At 46.3% G+C, this 14,185-nt stretch overlaps 1 protein-coding gene across 1 annotated transcript in view; it reads right to left on the bottom strand.

Moving 5' to 3' along the window:
- Positions 1 to 14,185, bottom strand: part of KIF13B (kinesin family member 13B) — a 191,009-nt gene that overhangs the window by 23,301 nt on the left and 153,523 nt on the right. The window contains exons 31-36 of the mRNA XM_081855981.1: positions 13,925 to 14,077; positions 12,756 to 12,833; positions 11,817 to 11,870; positions 9,799 to 9,819; positions 2,361 to 2,466; positions 710 to 843 (exon numbers count right to left, since the gene is read on the bottom strand). Coding sequence (XP_081712107.1) covers positions 710 to 843; positions 2,361 to 2,466; positions 9,799 to 9,819; positions 11,817 to 11,870; positions 12,756 to 12,833; positions 13,925 to 14,077 — 546 coding nt within the window. The remainder of the gene's footprint in view (positions 1 to 709; positions 844 to 2,360; positions 2,467 to 9,798; positions 9,820 to 11,816; positions 11,871 to 12,755; positions 12,834 to 13,924; positions 14,078 to 14,185) is intronic.

Below are 14,185 nucleotides of genomic sequence, written 5' to 3'. Positions count from 1 at the left end.
AGGTGACTCGGAAACTACAACTAATCCAGAATGCGGCAGCTAGACTGGTGACTGGGGGCGGCCGCCGAGACCATATAACACCGGTCTTGAAAGACCTACATTGGCTCCCAGTACGTTTCCGAGCACAATTCAAAGTGTTGGTGCTGACCTTGAAAGCTCTAAACTGCCTCAGTCCAGTATATCTGAAGGAGCATCTCCATCCCCATCGTTCTACCCGGACACTGAGGTCCAGCGCCGAGGGCCTTCTGGCGGTTACCTCACTGTGAGAAGCCAAGTTACAGGGAACCAGGCAGAGGGCCTTCTCGGTGGTGGCGCCCTCCCTGTGGAACGCCCTCCCACCAAATGTCAAAGAGAACAACAACTACCAGACTTTTAGAAGACATCTGAAGGCAGCCCTGTTTAGGGAAGCTTTTAATGCTTGATGTATTATAGTATTTTAAAAAAAATTTGGGAAGCCGCCCAGAGTGGCTAGGGAAGCCCAGCCAGATGGGCAGGGTATAAATAATAAATTATTAAAAATATAAAAACGCAACAAAACCAAATACGTAATCTCCATTGGGTGATTACCCATAATAGCTGGAGGATGCAGAAAATGGGAGTCCTGATAGGCACATTCCCCCAAAGCCTCTTGGAGATTATGCGTATTGACCAGAAATTCTGCATAATTCCCTTTTTCCTCCTTTCCCCATATATCATGCACTTATTATACCTGCTGCGCCAAGGGAGACAGTTGGCGGCCCTTCTTCTCATCCCGTACGGGAAACAGGGATTTAAGCAGCTTTGGCATCTGAGGCACGAAGGACTTCACAGGATTCAAGTAGGATGCAGCCAGGCTACCAAGCCCTAGGGACAACAACGACAACAATCAGTTCAAAACTCTGCCATCCCTTTGCCTACTGAACGCCCACAGCGCTATGAAAATCCCACCCTGAACCACTTCCAAGCCTTTGGGCTGCTTCGGTTAAAGCCAGGAGTCCCGAGATACAAGAAGAGGTTTTGTCATGCAGTACACAGTTAGACTGTGGAACTGCCTGCCACAGGGACGGCCACCAACTTGGATGGCTTTAAAAGATGGTTAGAGAAATTCATGGAGTAGGAGAGGGTTTTCTGTGGCTACCAGCCCTGAAATGCTTCTGTATATAATTTCTATTAAATTTTCTGTTTTGGAATTTAAAATACTCATTTTTACGTCCTTAAGATATCAATGACTTCCCTTCTTCTCTTTCCATGGTTCATTTTACATACAGTGGTACCTCGGGTTAAGTACTTAATTCGTTCCGGAGGTCCGTTCTTAACCGGAAACTGTTCTTAACCTGAAGCACCACTTTAGCTAATGGGGCCTCCTGCTGCCGCCACGCGATTTCTGTTCTCATCCTGAAGCAAAGTTCTTAACCGAGGTACTATTTCTGGGTTAGCAGAGTCTGTAACCTGAAGCATATGTAACCTGAAGCGTATGTAACCTGAGGTACCACTGTATCATAAATCCCTGCATATATTACAAAAAACTTTACCATTCAGCATTCCGTTATTACACCCATCAAAACTTATTTACACTGTTGAATTTATCTTAATTCAGCCAGCATTTTCAGCTGTACACAATTATTCCCCATATATTCAAAAAACATTTTCCAATCTTCTCTAAACATATGTTCTTCTTCAAAACAAAACAAATTCCTTCCAGTAGCACCTTAAAGACCAACTAAGTCAGTTCTTGGTATGAGCTTTCGTGTGCATGCACACTTCTTCAGATACACTGAAACAGAAGTTTCCAGACCCTTCTATATAGTGAGAAGGTGGGGAGGGGTATTACTCAGAAGGGTGGTGGGAATGGGTGATTGGCAGATAGCTGTGATGAGCCTGTTGACGACTCTTAACGACTGCAATAGGTCTTACAGGAAAAAGCAAGGGGTGAAAAGGTGAAAAATGGCTTTGTCATGTATAATGAGATAAGAATCCAAGGTCTTTGTTCAGACCAGGTTTTTCCATGGTTTTGAGTTTGGTGATAAGTTGTAATTCAGCAGTTTCTCTTTCCAGTCTAAACTGAAACTGCTGAATACCCCTCCCCACCTTCTCACTATATAGAAGGGTCTGGAAACTTCTGTTTCAGTGTATCTGAAGAAGTGTGCATGCACACGAAAGCTCATACCAAGAACTGACTTAGTTGGTCTTTAAGGTGCTACTGGAAGGAATTTGTTTTGTTTTGACTATGGCAGACCAACACGGCTACCTATCTGTAACTACCTCTTAAGAAGTAGCCTAGCTACAACTGGGGTGTGTGTGTGTGTGTGTGTGTGTGTCTGTGTGCTCTCTGTTCTACCCTGGCTAACCACAAGGGCTTCTTTCGCTGGTTATGCTCTTACCTGGGTCTGCAGAACCGTTCTGCTGCGGAGAGTCCGAGAGGCTAGACCTGGACCTGTTGGAATGCACTGAGTTTTGTGATACGTCTTGCTGGCTTTCCCAACGACTCTGAAAACAATTCAGAAAGGGGACGGGGGAGAGAAACCAAGAGAGATGAAACCGGAAGTCCCAACGCTCAGGAAATACTTGGCCAAAGTTTCCCACAGAAAATGTCGTAAGCAAAAGAAGCAGAGCAGCAAGAACAGGAATCCTTGCCCCAAAGAACAATTCAATTCAAAGCGCTGTTTTTGACCTACAAAGCCTTAAACGACTCAGGACCGCGATACCTCAAGGACCGCTTCTTCCCATATATACCCTGAGATCATCAACCGAAGTGTTTTTTCGTGTGTCTCCTCCGCAAGAGGTCCGGAGGGTGGCAACACAAGAACAGGGCCTTTTCTGCAATGGCTCCCCATTTGGGAAATGTTCTCCCCAGGGAGACTCGCCTGGTAGCTCTGTTGCATATCTTTAGGCACCAGGCAAAAGCAGTCCTCTACTTCCAGGCCTTTGGCTAATTAAACAACCTATGGCCTTTGAAACAGGGTGTGTGTGGGGGGGGTGGCATTGTTACGTATTTTTGTGTTTTTATATTGCAAAGAGTCTTGTGCTCCTCAGATGAAGGGTGGTAGGATAATTTAATAATGTACAAACAATGCTCTGCTGAGATTTCTAAACTGCCCTCTGCAATCTGGTGCCTTTCAGAAGTTTCAGAATACAATTCCCCTTTACAGTTGTACCTTGGTTCTCAAACAGAATGCGTTCCGGAAGTCCATTCGAAAACCAAGGCGCGGCTTCCAATTGGCTGCAGGAGCATGCTGCAGCCAATCGGAAGCCACAGAAGCTGCGCCGGATGTTCAGCTCCCGAAAACCGTTCGAAAACCGGAACACTCACTTCTGGTTTTTGATGATTCAGGAGCCGAAACGTATGAGTTTCAAGGCGTTCAGCAACCAAGATACGACTATATTATGTTTTTAGATATCCCGCAAGCCACAGAGTGGCTGGGGAAACCCAGCTAGATATTTGGGCCATTATTATTATTATCATTATCATTATCATTATCATTATCATTATCAGTCAGCACAGCCCCTTGGGTTGGGGCTGAAGGGAGCTGTGGTTAAAAAACACACAGAGGGCACAAGGTTAAAGAATACTCTCCTAAACTGGCCACGAGCGGCAGCTGCAGGGGTGATGCTTATCTTCGGATAACGCAGAACCGCAACGCAGTTGTAGAGGTTACTGCTCTTTGAATAAACCTGGCCTAGCCTTCTGCAACCTAATTAGGAAATTAAGACACGTTTAAGGAGCCTCCAGCCTTTGGTCCAATATGTGACCTGCTGTAATCAGAAGATTACGGCAATTGAGAACATTTTGCCCACGACGGAGTTGGAGGTTGCGCCTATCATCTACAGTTACCCCGCAATTTGTGATTTTTTTGCAAAGCTGTAATTTTATCATATGCCTGTTGTCTTTGTCCATGGAGTTTTCTTGGCAGGGATACTGGAGTGGCTTCCCGGTTCCTCCTCCAGGTGGATCACGTTTGGTCAAAACTCTCCACTATGACCTGTCTATCTTGGGTGCCCTGCTCGGCATAGTTCATAGCTTCTCTGAGTTATTCAAGCCCCTTCGCCACGGCAAGGCAATGATCCATGAAGGGGTCCCTTTGCTACGGCAAGGCTGTGATCCATTGAAGACAAAGTGCCTGGCGTGCTCTGGTCCATGGGGTCACGAAGAGTCGGACACAACTACACGACTAAACAACAAAAATTTTATCATCTGCGATTAGAAGCCCGGGCTGGTGGGGACAGAATGCACAGAAAGAGCCAGATGTTTCGGACGACAACTCCCATCCCTTGGTGGTACGGATCCGTAACGTTCAAAGTGAGAGATCAGCGTTGAAGACCTTCTTACAAGCTCAGGCTGAATCACACCCACAGACCTATCACTCCCCTGATGCAGTTTCAGGCAGAGAGAGAGAGAGAGAGAATGATCACGCTCATCACTTCAGCCTCCCGAAAAGGATCGTAATAATAAAGACAAGAACGGACTTATTCATTATTTGTCTGGCGAAAGCTCTGCCAAATGACTGGCCACAGAGGTCAGACTTCATTAAGCTAAATCTCAGCAGCCACTTTTAAGAACATCTTGCTCTCCCCTTGCCCTTGAAAGGTCGATGCACAAATGTCTCAGCGCCTTCTGCACGATCTTTCGCCTTCCTGCCCCTCTCCACGCACCTGTTTTGCAGACGATCCCGGGGGGAAACTGCGGGGAGATCTCGGCCCACCGTTGTCATCTTAAAAGCAAAGAGTTGCTGGATGGATCTTGGGTCTGATCCCGCAAGGCAAAATGTATAAGGTGAAAGAAAGTGAACCCAAGCCCAAAGGGGGGAACTCCAGGTTTGCCCAGGGACATCATCAAGGTCAGGGGTCAGCAAACTTTTTCAGCAGGGGGCCGGCCCACTATCCCTCAGACCTTGTGGGGGGCCGGACTATATTTTGAAAAATATATATAAACGAATTCCTGTTGTTTAGTCTTTTAGTCGTGTCCAACTCTTCGTGACCCCTTGGACCAGAGCATGCCAGGCACTTCTGTCTTCTACTGCCTCCCGCAGTTTGGTCAAACTCCTGCTGGTAGCTTCGAGAACACCGTCCAACCATCTCGTCCTCTGTCGTTCCCTTCTCCTTGTGCCCTCCATCTTTCCCAACATCAGGGTCTTTTCCAGGGAGTCTTCTCTTCTCAGGAGGTGGCCAAAGTCTTGGAGCCTCAGCTTCAGGATCTGTCCTTCCAGTGAGCACTCAGGGCTGATTTCCTTCAGAATGGAGAGGTTTGATCTTCTTGCAGTCCATGGGACTCTCAAGAGTCTCCTCCAGCACCAGAATCCAAAAGCATCCATTCTTTGGCGATCAGCCTTCTTTATGGTCCAGCTCTCACTTCCATATATCACTACTGGGAAAACATTAGCTTTAACTACAGACCTTTGTCGGCAAGGTGATGTCTCTGCTTTCTAAGATGCTATCTAGGTTTGTCATTGCTTTTCTCCCAAGGAGCAGTCGTCTTTTAATTTCGTGACTGCTGTCACCATCTGCAGTGATCATGGAGCCCAAGAAAGTAAAATCTCTCACTGCCTCCATTTCTTCCCCGTCTATTTGCCAGGAGGTGATGGGCCCAGTGGCCATGATCTTCGTTTTTTTGATGTTGAACTTCAGACCATATTTTGCGCTCTCCTCTTTCACCCTCATTAAAAGGTTCTTCCTCACTTTCTGCCATCAAGGTTGTGTCATCTGAGGTTGTGTATCTGAGGTTGTGTATCTGAGGTTGTTGATATTTCTTCTGGCAATCTTAATTCCGGCTTGGGATTCATCCAGCCCAGCCTTTCGCATGATGAATTCGAACCAATTTCTATGCCCCACAAATAACCCAGAGATGCATTTTAAATAAAAGCACACATTCTACTCATGTAAAAACACGCTGATTCCCAGACTGTCCGCGGGCCGGATTTAGAAGGCGATTGGACCGGATCTGGCCCCCGGGCCTTAGTTTGCCTACCCCTGATCAAGGTGCTTCTTTTAACAGAAACCTCACTGAAGTGTTCCATTTTGAAAAAACAAATAATGCTGGACCAGTTGCTAAGAATATTTCGTCATTTTGTCAGCCAGAGGTTTGGGTATCATTAAAAAACAACTCACAAAGCTGATACCACTGATTCCACATTTGGAAAAAACCACACTCAACTTCTTGCTCTATTTGATAAATTCACACCGTGAATGATTCCTCTCCTCTCCACCCCATCCAACACAGATACAAAAATATCTGAGCCCAGGCTTTGCCAGCCTAGAAAGTTTCAGACTACAACTCCCATCAGCTCCAGCAAATGCAGCCACGCTGGCTGGTGTGGTCATGGGAGTTGTAGTCCAAAAAACAGCAGGTTGGGGAGAGCTGTCTATAAGTCCTTCCTCCTGCTTCTCATGGCAGCCAGAGAGGTAGGAAAATTAATCTGGATGTTTATCTGGTGCTTCTGCTGACAAACAACTTAATGAATAATTCTCCCCACTTTTCCACGGACGGCTTTTTCAGCGTTGCAGGCATAACAGGGCTGAAAACCAGTGTGAGTGCACAAGACCCCGAACAATGACTGACCCCACTGTGCCCGCAAACAGCCAAATGTTAACCACCCAGGTTGGATAAAAATCAATGATTTTTAAAAAAAATTTAAAAAATCGATTTAAAAAAAAATTAAAAAATTTTAAATCGGATTTTTAAAATAAAAAGCTTTTGGAGGAAAAATCTTTCTAAAGATAGTTTTCTATTTAAGTTACATAATAACCCAAAGGCTATTCATCAGGAAATAAGGATTTGTTTTAAGTTTTTCATGTGTGCTAAAACTCAGTCTAAGATATATATATATATTTAAAAAAAAAAACATTTAACCACATCAGTTAACAAACATGGATACATATGATATAATGCTATTGTTTTAGTTAAATAAATTATTTAAATTGTTATTAAGGAAATGATTATTTTTTTCCTTCCAATAAAGTACGGCAGAAAAGTTGTCCAAATATAAACAATGATTTCATAATTATCTGTCTATGCATTTCTAATAGTATAACCGAATCAGTAATTTTTGATATAACTGTAAAAACTACTCTGCAAATTTATTATTCCAAAAATGAAACCTTCATCTGGTTGTAAATATTAAGATTATACCAGAAAGAATGAGTCTTTTTTTTAAAAAAAAATGATTTAAATCAAATCTTACTGACTAGTGATTTAAATCAAATCCATCCTGTAAGCACCAAAGACGGGCAGTGAATTATCAGGGGCTTGATGAGCCTCCTGCTTTTACTGCCAGCTTAGTAAGGTAAAGGGAACCCCTGACCATTAGGTCCAGTTGTGACTGACTCTGGGGTTGCGGCACTCATCTTGCTTTACTGGCCGAGTGAGCCGGTGTACAGCTTCCGGGTCATGTGGCCAGCATGACTAAGCCGCTTCTGGTGAACCAGAGCAGCGCACGGAAACGCCGTCTACCTTCCCGCCGGAGTGGTACCTATTTATCTACTAGCACTTTGCACTTTCGAACTGCTAGGTTGGCAGGAGCAGAGACCGAGCAACGGGAGCTCACCCCGTCGCAGGGATTCGAACCGCCAACCTTCTGATTGGCAAGTCCTAGGCTCTGTGGTTTAACCCACAGCACTACCCACGTCCCTACTGCCAGCTTAGGAATGCAAAAAACCAACTTGCATGTGTGAGTCAAGCACTGTTAGGCCACAGATCACACGACCTGATCGCCACTAAACCAAGCAAGGCGTCAGCTCACACTGCAGACATCTGTGCGCAACCGAAGTCATGTCCAGGTAGCCTCAAGAACCACTCCCACATTTTATTCTAAATTTGCAGAAGAGCAAGGACGTTCCACATAGCTTATGCTGAGTCTGGGATTTTGGCATGGGGGGGGGGTCTGGGACACCAAAAAAGGAGATTTTTTTGACTGTGGACAGCAGGGGCCTCTGCAGCGCTTGGCATGGGTGGGTGGGCGTGTCATGCGCCCGCTTTGGGGGTGCAGCCAAATCTACAACCTGACCAACACTTACTGTGCCCACTGCAGAGTCTACTGGACAGCGGTCACCTACCGATGGGCCAAATTGCAAAACCGGTGACATGCCGAAGGAACCGTTAACTACTGAATGCTATACAAAGTCACCTGCCCCATAGTGGAACCTCACCAGTTTGGTCATGAAGACTGGCTCAGTGCTCACTGTTTTAACAATTGCAGCCTAGCTTTACTTACTAAATTCAGGGTGGATAAAAGATTCGGAACGGACATTGGACTCAGGACGAAGCAAAAGTAACGTTAGACAAATACACTAGAGGACGGCAGCTGGCTTGATAGCGAAACAAAACCTCCATGTTCTGTGGCAGTATAGCACCAAACACGACGTGCCTGGGCACAAACAAAGTTTGGGTTTCGCCTTCATGTCCTGCCTGTTGACTTCCCAGAAGGGTCCGGCTGTTCGCTGTTGGGACAGGATTCTGATCTCCCTGTGCAGTCCAACACACTTGATCTATGCACTATGTTTATGCTTATAATTCCATTGGCTCGTGTGCATCTATTGCTACCCATTTTTATCCCCACGTGCTTTTTGTCAGCAGTGTAGGGTCTTTGGGGAAGTTGGAGGCGGTTGGAGGATGGATGGCGGCTAACAGATTGAGCTTGAATCCTGACAAGACAGAAGTAGGGTGTGGGGACTCCCTGGTCCTAAATGGGGTACTGTGCCCCTGAAGGACCAGGTGCACAGCCTGGGAGTCATTTTGGACTCACAGCTGTCCATGGAGGTGCAGGTCCATTCTGTGTCCAGGGCAGCTGTTTACCATCTGGTACGCAGGCTGAGACCCTACCTGCCCACGGACTGTCTTGCCAGAGTGGTGCATGCTCTAGTTATCTTTTGCTTGGACTACTGCAATGCGCTCTATGTGGGGCTACCTTTGAAGGTGACCCGGAAACTGCAACTAATCCAGAATGCGGCAGCTAGACTGGTGACTGGGAGTGGCCGCCGAAACCACATAACACCAGTCTTGAAAGACCTACATTGGCTCCCAGTACGTTTCCGAGCACAATTCAAAGTGTTGGTGCTGACCTTGAAAGCCCTAAATGGTCTCGGCCCAGTATACCTGAAGGAGCGTCTCCACCCCCATCGCTCAGCCAGGACACTGAGATCCAGTGCTGAGGGTCTTCTGGCGTTCCCTCATTGCGAGAAGCCAAGTTACAGAGAACCAGGCAGAGGGCCTTCTCAGTAGTGGCACCCGCCCTGTGGAACGCCCTCCCACCAGATGTCAAAGAGAAAAACAACTACCAGATTTTTAGAAGACATCTGAAGGCAGCCCTCTTTAGGGAAGCTTTTAATGTTTAACAGACTACTGTATTTTAATACTTTGTTGGAAGCCACCCAGAGTGGCTGGGGAAATCCAGCCAGATGGGCGGGGTATAAATAATAAATTCTATTCTATTCTATTCTATTCTATTCTATTCTATTCTATTCTATTCTATTCTATTCTATTCCCAATGTATCTGAGGCTTATTTTGTGGTCTAAAGTTCTCTGCAAATTGATGGCACTGCACAAGAGACAGGATATCAGAATCAAGACTTTTTTGACTAGTCGGATAAAGTCATCAGGCTCACGGCTCAGGAAGCAATGCGTGTTCCACACTGACATGCTGACCACCACCTTCCAAAGAGCTACGCCTCCTCCCAGGTTAACGAAGCACAGGGCGAAAACGAAGAACGACAACAGCATTTCCAAAGCAGGTTTTTAAGGGTTAGTGAGCAAGGAGGTTCACGGGAAAGCACTCCAGAATGGGATAACAGATTTATCCATTCATTAGGTGAACCTAATGAATAAGTTACCTCTGCCTGGACCTTTGGATACTGACACATGCAATGAGGGGTTGATACCGTTGAAGGGTTAAGAAACAAAAACATAAGAGAAAGAAAGAGAGAACAATGAAAATCCGGATTACGAATGATTCGGCACACCCCGCCCTCCCCACCCCAGCGCAAATTAAAAGCCCCCTTAGCTTGGTCAAAGGGAACATGCCTTCGTTTTGCAGAAGCTCCGGAATCGGACAGAAATATTGGGAAATGCACAAGCCACCCCCGCCAAAGGAGCCACGGAATTCCTCCAACGCTTTTCCAGCGGAAGTTACGGCTCTTACAGAGACAAACTCCGAGGTGCAGCCCAGCAGAGGTGAAGCACTCAAGTCCTGTTGACTTCCAAGAGGGAGGATCGAGGAAGCACCCAACTCGCTCTCACCGAAAACAACAGGACTGAGAATGTGCTTAGCTGTGGATGGAGCAAGTTGTCTTTCACTGAGTCTGAGCCACTGGTCTACCTAACTCAGCGCTGTCTGCAATGACTGCCAACATCTCCCCGGGGATTCCAGCAGAGTTCCTTCCCAGCCTGTCTTGGAAATGCCTGGGATGGCACCATCTACGGTCCTCCCCCAGTTTGCACGGACACAAGTGCTAAAAGCGCAAGGGCATTTCATAACCTGAAAAATGGCTGGGAAGAAGATTCCTCCACTGAATCTTCAGCCAAGGCTGAACGGGAGCTACGTCCTAGCATCCCGTTCCGTTACAAGGGGAAGGCGAAGAAGCGGCAGATCAACTTGCCTTCCATGCAGAATGTCCCTGGTGTCAGTTTGCATTTCTTGATGCAGAAAAGTATTGATGTGATGTGTAGAGCCAATGCGAAAGACCTACATTGGCTCCCAGTACATTTCCGAGCACCATTCAAAGCGTTGGTGCTGACCTTGATAGCCCTAAATGGTCTCGGCCCAGTATACCTGAAGGAGCGTCTCCACCTCCATCGTTCAGCCTGGACACTGAGATCCAGCTCTGAGAGCCTTCTGACACTTCCCTCCCTGAGAGAAGTGAAGTTACAGGGAACCAGGCAGAGAGCCTTCTCGGTAGTGGCACCCGCCCTGTGGAACACCCTCCCATCAGATGTCAAGGAAATAAAGAACTATCTGACTTTTAGAAGACATCTGAAGGCAGCCCTGTTTAGGGAAGCTTTTAATGTTTGATGAATTACTGTATTTTAATATTTTGTTGGAAGCTGCCCAGAGTGGCTGGGGAAACCCAGCAAGATGGGCGGGGTACAAATAAATTATGATGAAGTTGATGGTGAAGTTTTGCCTTTTGCAAGACTGTCTGTGCTATTGTTATTTTAAGGGGGGAATAGCAGGAGAATCCAGTCTGTCTTAGAGCATCTCGGATAACTTTAAAGGCTAAAACTAGCCTATCTAAGCTTCCCTTTTAAGCTGCAAAGAAGAGGAGTTTGGATTTGATATCCTGCTTTATCACTACCCGAAGGAGTCTCAAAGCGGCTAACATTCTCCTTTCCCTTCCTCCCCCCCAACAAACACTCTGTGAGGTGAGTGGGGCTGAGAGACTTCAGAGAAGTGCGACTAGCCCAAGGTCACCCAGCAGCTGCAGGTGGTGGAGAAGGGAAGCGAACCTGGTTCACCAGATTACGAGTCCACCACTCTTAACCACTACACCACACTGGCTCTCTACACCACACAAGGCGTGGCACTGAACTCACAAACGTGAGGAAGGAAGGATAAGATCTGATAAATAGAGCCTCTCCCAGTATCTATTCACATCCTAACATGCAGAAGGTCCCAAATTCAATCCCTGGCTTCTCCAGGCAAGGCTGGGCAACTTCCTTGTCTGAAGTCCTGCAAAACTGCTGTCTGCCAGTGAAGACAATACTGAACTAAGTAGACCAATGGCTGGGATCAGCGTAACACAGCTGTCTATGCTCCTAACAGGGCATTTTTCGTCCTGCTAGGGTGTGCTCTCTCATAAACGTTTTTAAAAACTAAACAAAAGAACCCTGCTAAGCAATTGTGAAATCTTACTTTGTAAGTTGCAAGGCTGTACGGCGGGTTTAGATCCTGGCGGCTTCCGGAGAGCTGGAAGAGTGAAAAGGAAGAGGGGACTTTAGAAAATAAAAATAAAAAAACCCTTTGCAAACTTTTTTTGTGCGTGTCGTGTGGCAAAAGTTAACAGCTAAAATAGGAGAACCTAATGATGAATGTTTTGTGGATTATTTAAAGAAATATTAAAGAAACGGATTATTTAAAACAAAATAAAAAAATTCCTTCCAGTAGCACCTTAAAGACCAACTAAGTTAGTTCTAGGTATGAGCTTTCGTGTGCATGCACACGAAAGCTCATACCTAGAACTAACTTAGTTGGTCTTTAAGGTGCTACTGGAAGGAATTTTTTTATTTTGTTTTGACTATGGCAGACCATCACGGCTACCTATCTGTAACTGGATTATTTAAAGAAATATTAAAGAAACAGATTATTTAAATAAATATTATTATATGATGAACACGTGAGCAGGATTTGAAATATGAGCAGCAGAAGGGGTTAAAGATTATAGTAGCTTTGTTAAGGTTTAAGAGACAGAAAACAGCGTGGAAACAGAAACAGCATGGAAAAGAGGGGTGGAGTCGGGGGAAAATGTTTTTATTATGTATTGAGATGTATGTGCGAAATTTTGGAAAACTTGATTTTAAAACTTCAGGAAAAGGTATGAGAAAAGAGGTGAGCTGAGCTCCCACATGGATTTTGGAGCCCGGCCTTCTTGGCTTGGCAGCAGAGGTGGGTGCCAGCCCTCACCTGAAGGACAGGTGTGCTTACAAAGGTACTGAGACTGGTGGGGTGGTCCCCATTCCCAAGCACATACTGTTCCCCAGCTGCAAGAAGAGGGGCCACATTTCTCTGCAACACAGCCGCCCACCGCTGCCAAGCATTTCCCGGGGCAGGAGAAACACAATTGTGGAGACTCACTCGGTTGACGTTGGGCGAGCTGAGGCTCTTTCGGTAGAGCTTTCCTTTGCCCGTCAGCTGTTCCTTCACCGCAACTTCCTGCAACAGAGAAATAATAATAAATAGTAATAAGAGTAATAGTAATACAGTCATACCTCATATTGTGTTTGCTTCACGATACATTTTTTCAGGTTGTGTCCTGCGGCGACCCAGAAGTACTGGAAAGGGTTACTTCTGGGTTTCGCCGCTTGCGCATGTGCAGGCGCGCAAAATGACGTCACGCGAATGTGCAGACGCGGCAAATTGCAACCCGCGCATGCACAGGTTGTGTTCTGCTCATGTTGCGAATGGGACTCCAGAAGGGATCCCATTTGCAACCAAAGGTACCAGTGTAATAATAATAATTTATTTATACCTCACTCACTCTGGGTGACTCCCAACGGAATATTAAAAACACAACAAAACATGAAACGTTAAAAGCTTCCCTAAACAGGGCTGCCTTCAGATGTCTTCTGAAAGTCAGATAGTTGTTTATTTCCTTGACATCTGATGGGAGGGCGTTCCACAGGGCGGGTGCCACTACCAAGAAGGCCCTCTGCCTGGTTCCCTGTAACCTCACTTCTCGCAGGGAGGGAACCGCCAGAAGGCCCTCGGAGCTGGACCTCAGTGTCCGCATTAAGCAATGGGGGTGGAGAGCTGAATGAAGACAGGGAGGTGGGACGACAACACACCAATGCCTGTTCTTTGCAGACATGAGGACTACAAACGTAATATTCTCCCAAAAAATATTTATCCATTTATTTCATAAGAAGTTATCCATTTACAGTCATACCTTGGGTTAGAGACGCTTCAGGTTGTGTTTCTTCGGGTTGAAACCCAGAAGTACCAGAAAGGGTTACTTCCGTGTTTCGGGGGTCGCACATGCACAGAAGTGCTAAATCGCATTTTGCACATGCGCAGAGGCGCCGAATCGCAACCCGCGTGTGCGCAGATGCGCCACTTCGGGTTGTGAATGCTGCGGGTTGCGAACGTGCATTCTGCACGGATCACGTTCGCAACCCAAGCATCCACTGTATTACAAATAGGAATCCAACAGGAAGAATTCCCCGGGTTCTGTGATTTTGCATCAGAGGCCCCAACTCCACAGCCAACCAACGGCCACGTGGCATTTCATCTCGGCGCCTGCTCACCTGACGCAACCGGTCCAAAGTAAGGATGTTCTCAACAGCCAGGACACTCCGAAGGTACTTCTCTATCCGGGCTTCCGAATCGGCTGAAGCTGCGTTCTCAACGTTGGCGGCCATTCTCGCCAGGGCCTCCCTCTCCTCTGCCCCCTGGGCATCCTGGAAGGAAGATAAGCCGCCCAGAGTTAGCCATGCTCCAATAATAATAATAATAATAATAATAATAATAATTTATTAATATTTTTACAAACGATTTCCAAAAATCAT

Source organism: Podarcis erhardii (assembly GCF_964252035.2).
Source record: "Podarcis erhardii genome assembly, chromosome: 3".
In the NCBI taxonomy this organism is placed as follows: domain Eukaryota; kingdom Metazoa; phylum Chordata; class Lepidosauria; order Squamata; family Lacertidae; genus Podarcis; species Podarcis erhardii.
The sequence above is the reverse complement of the archived record's forward strand: the minus strand, read 5'-3'. Positions and strand labels throughout refer to the sequence as shown.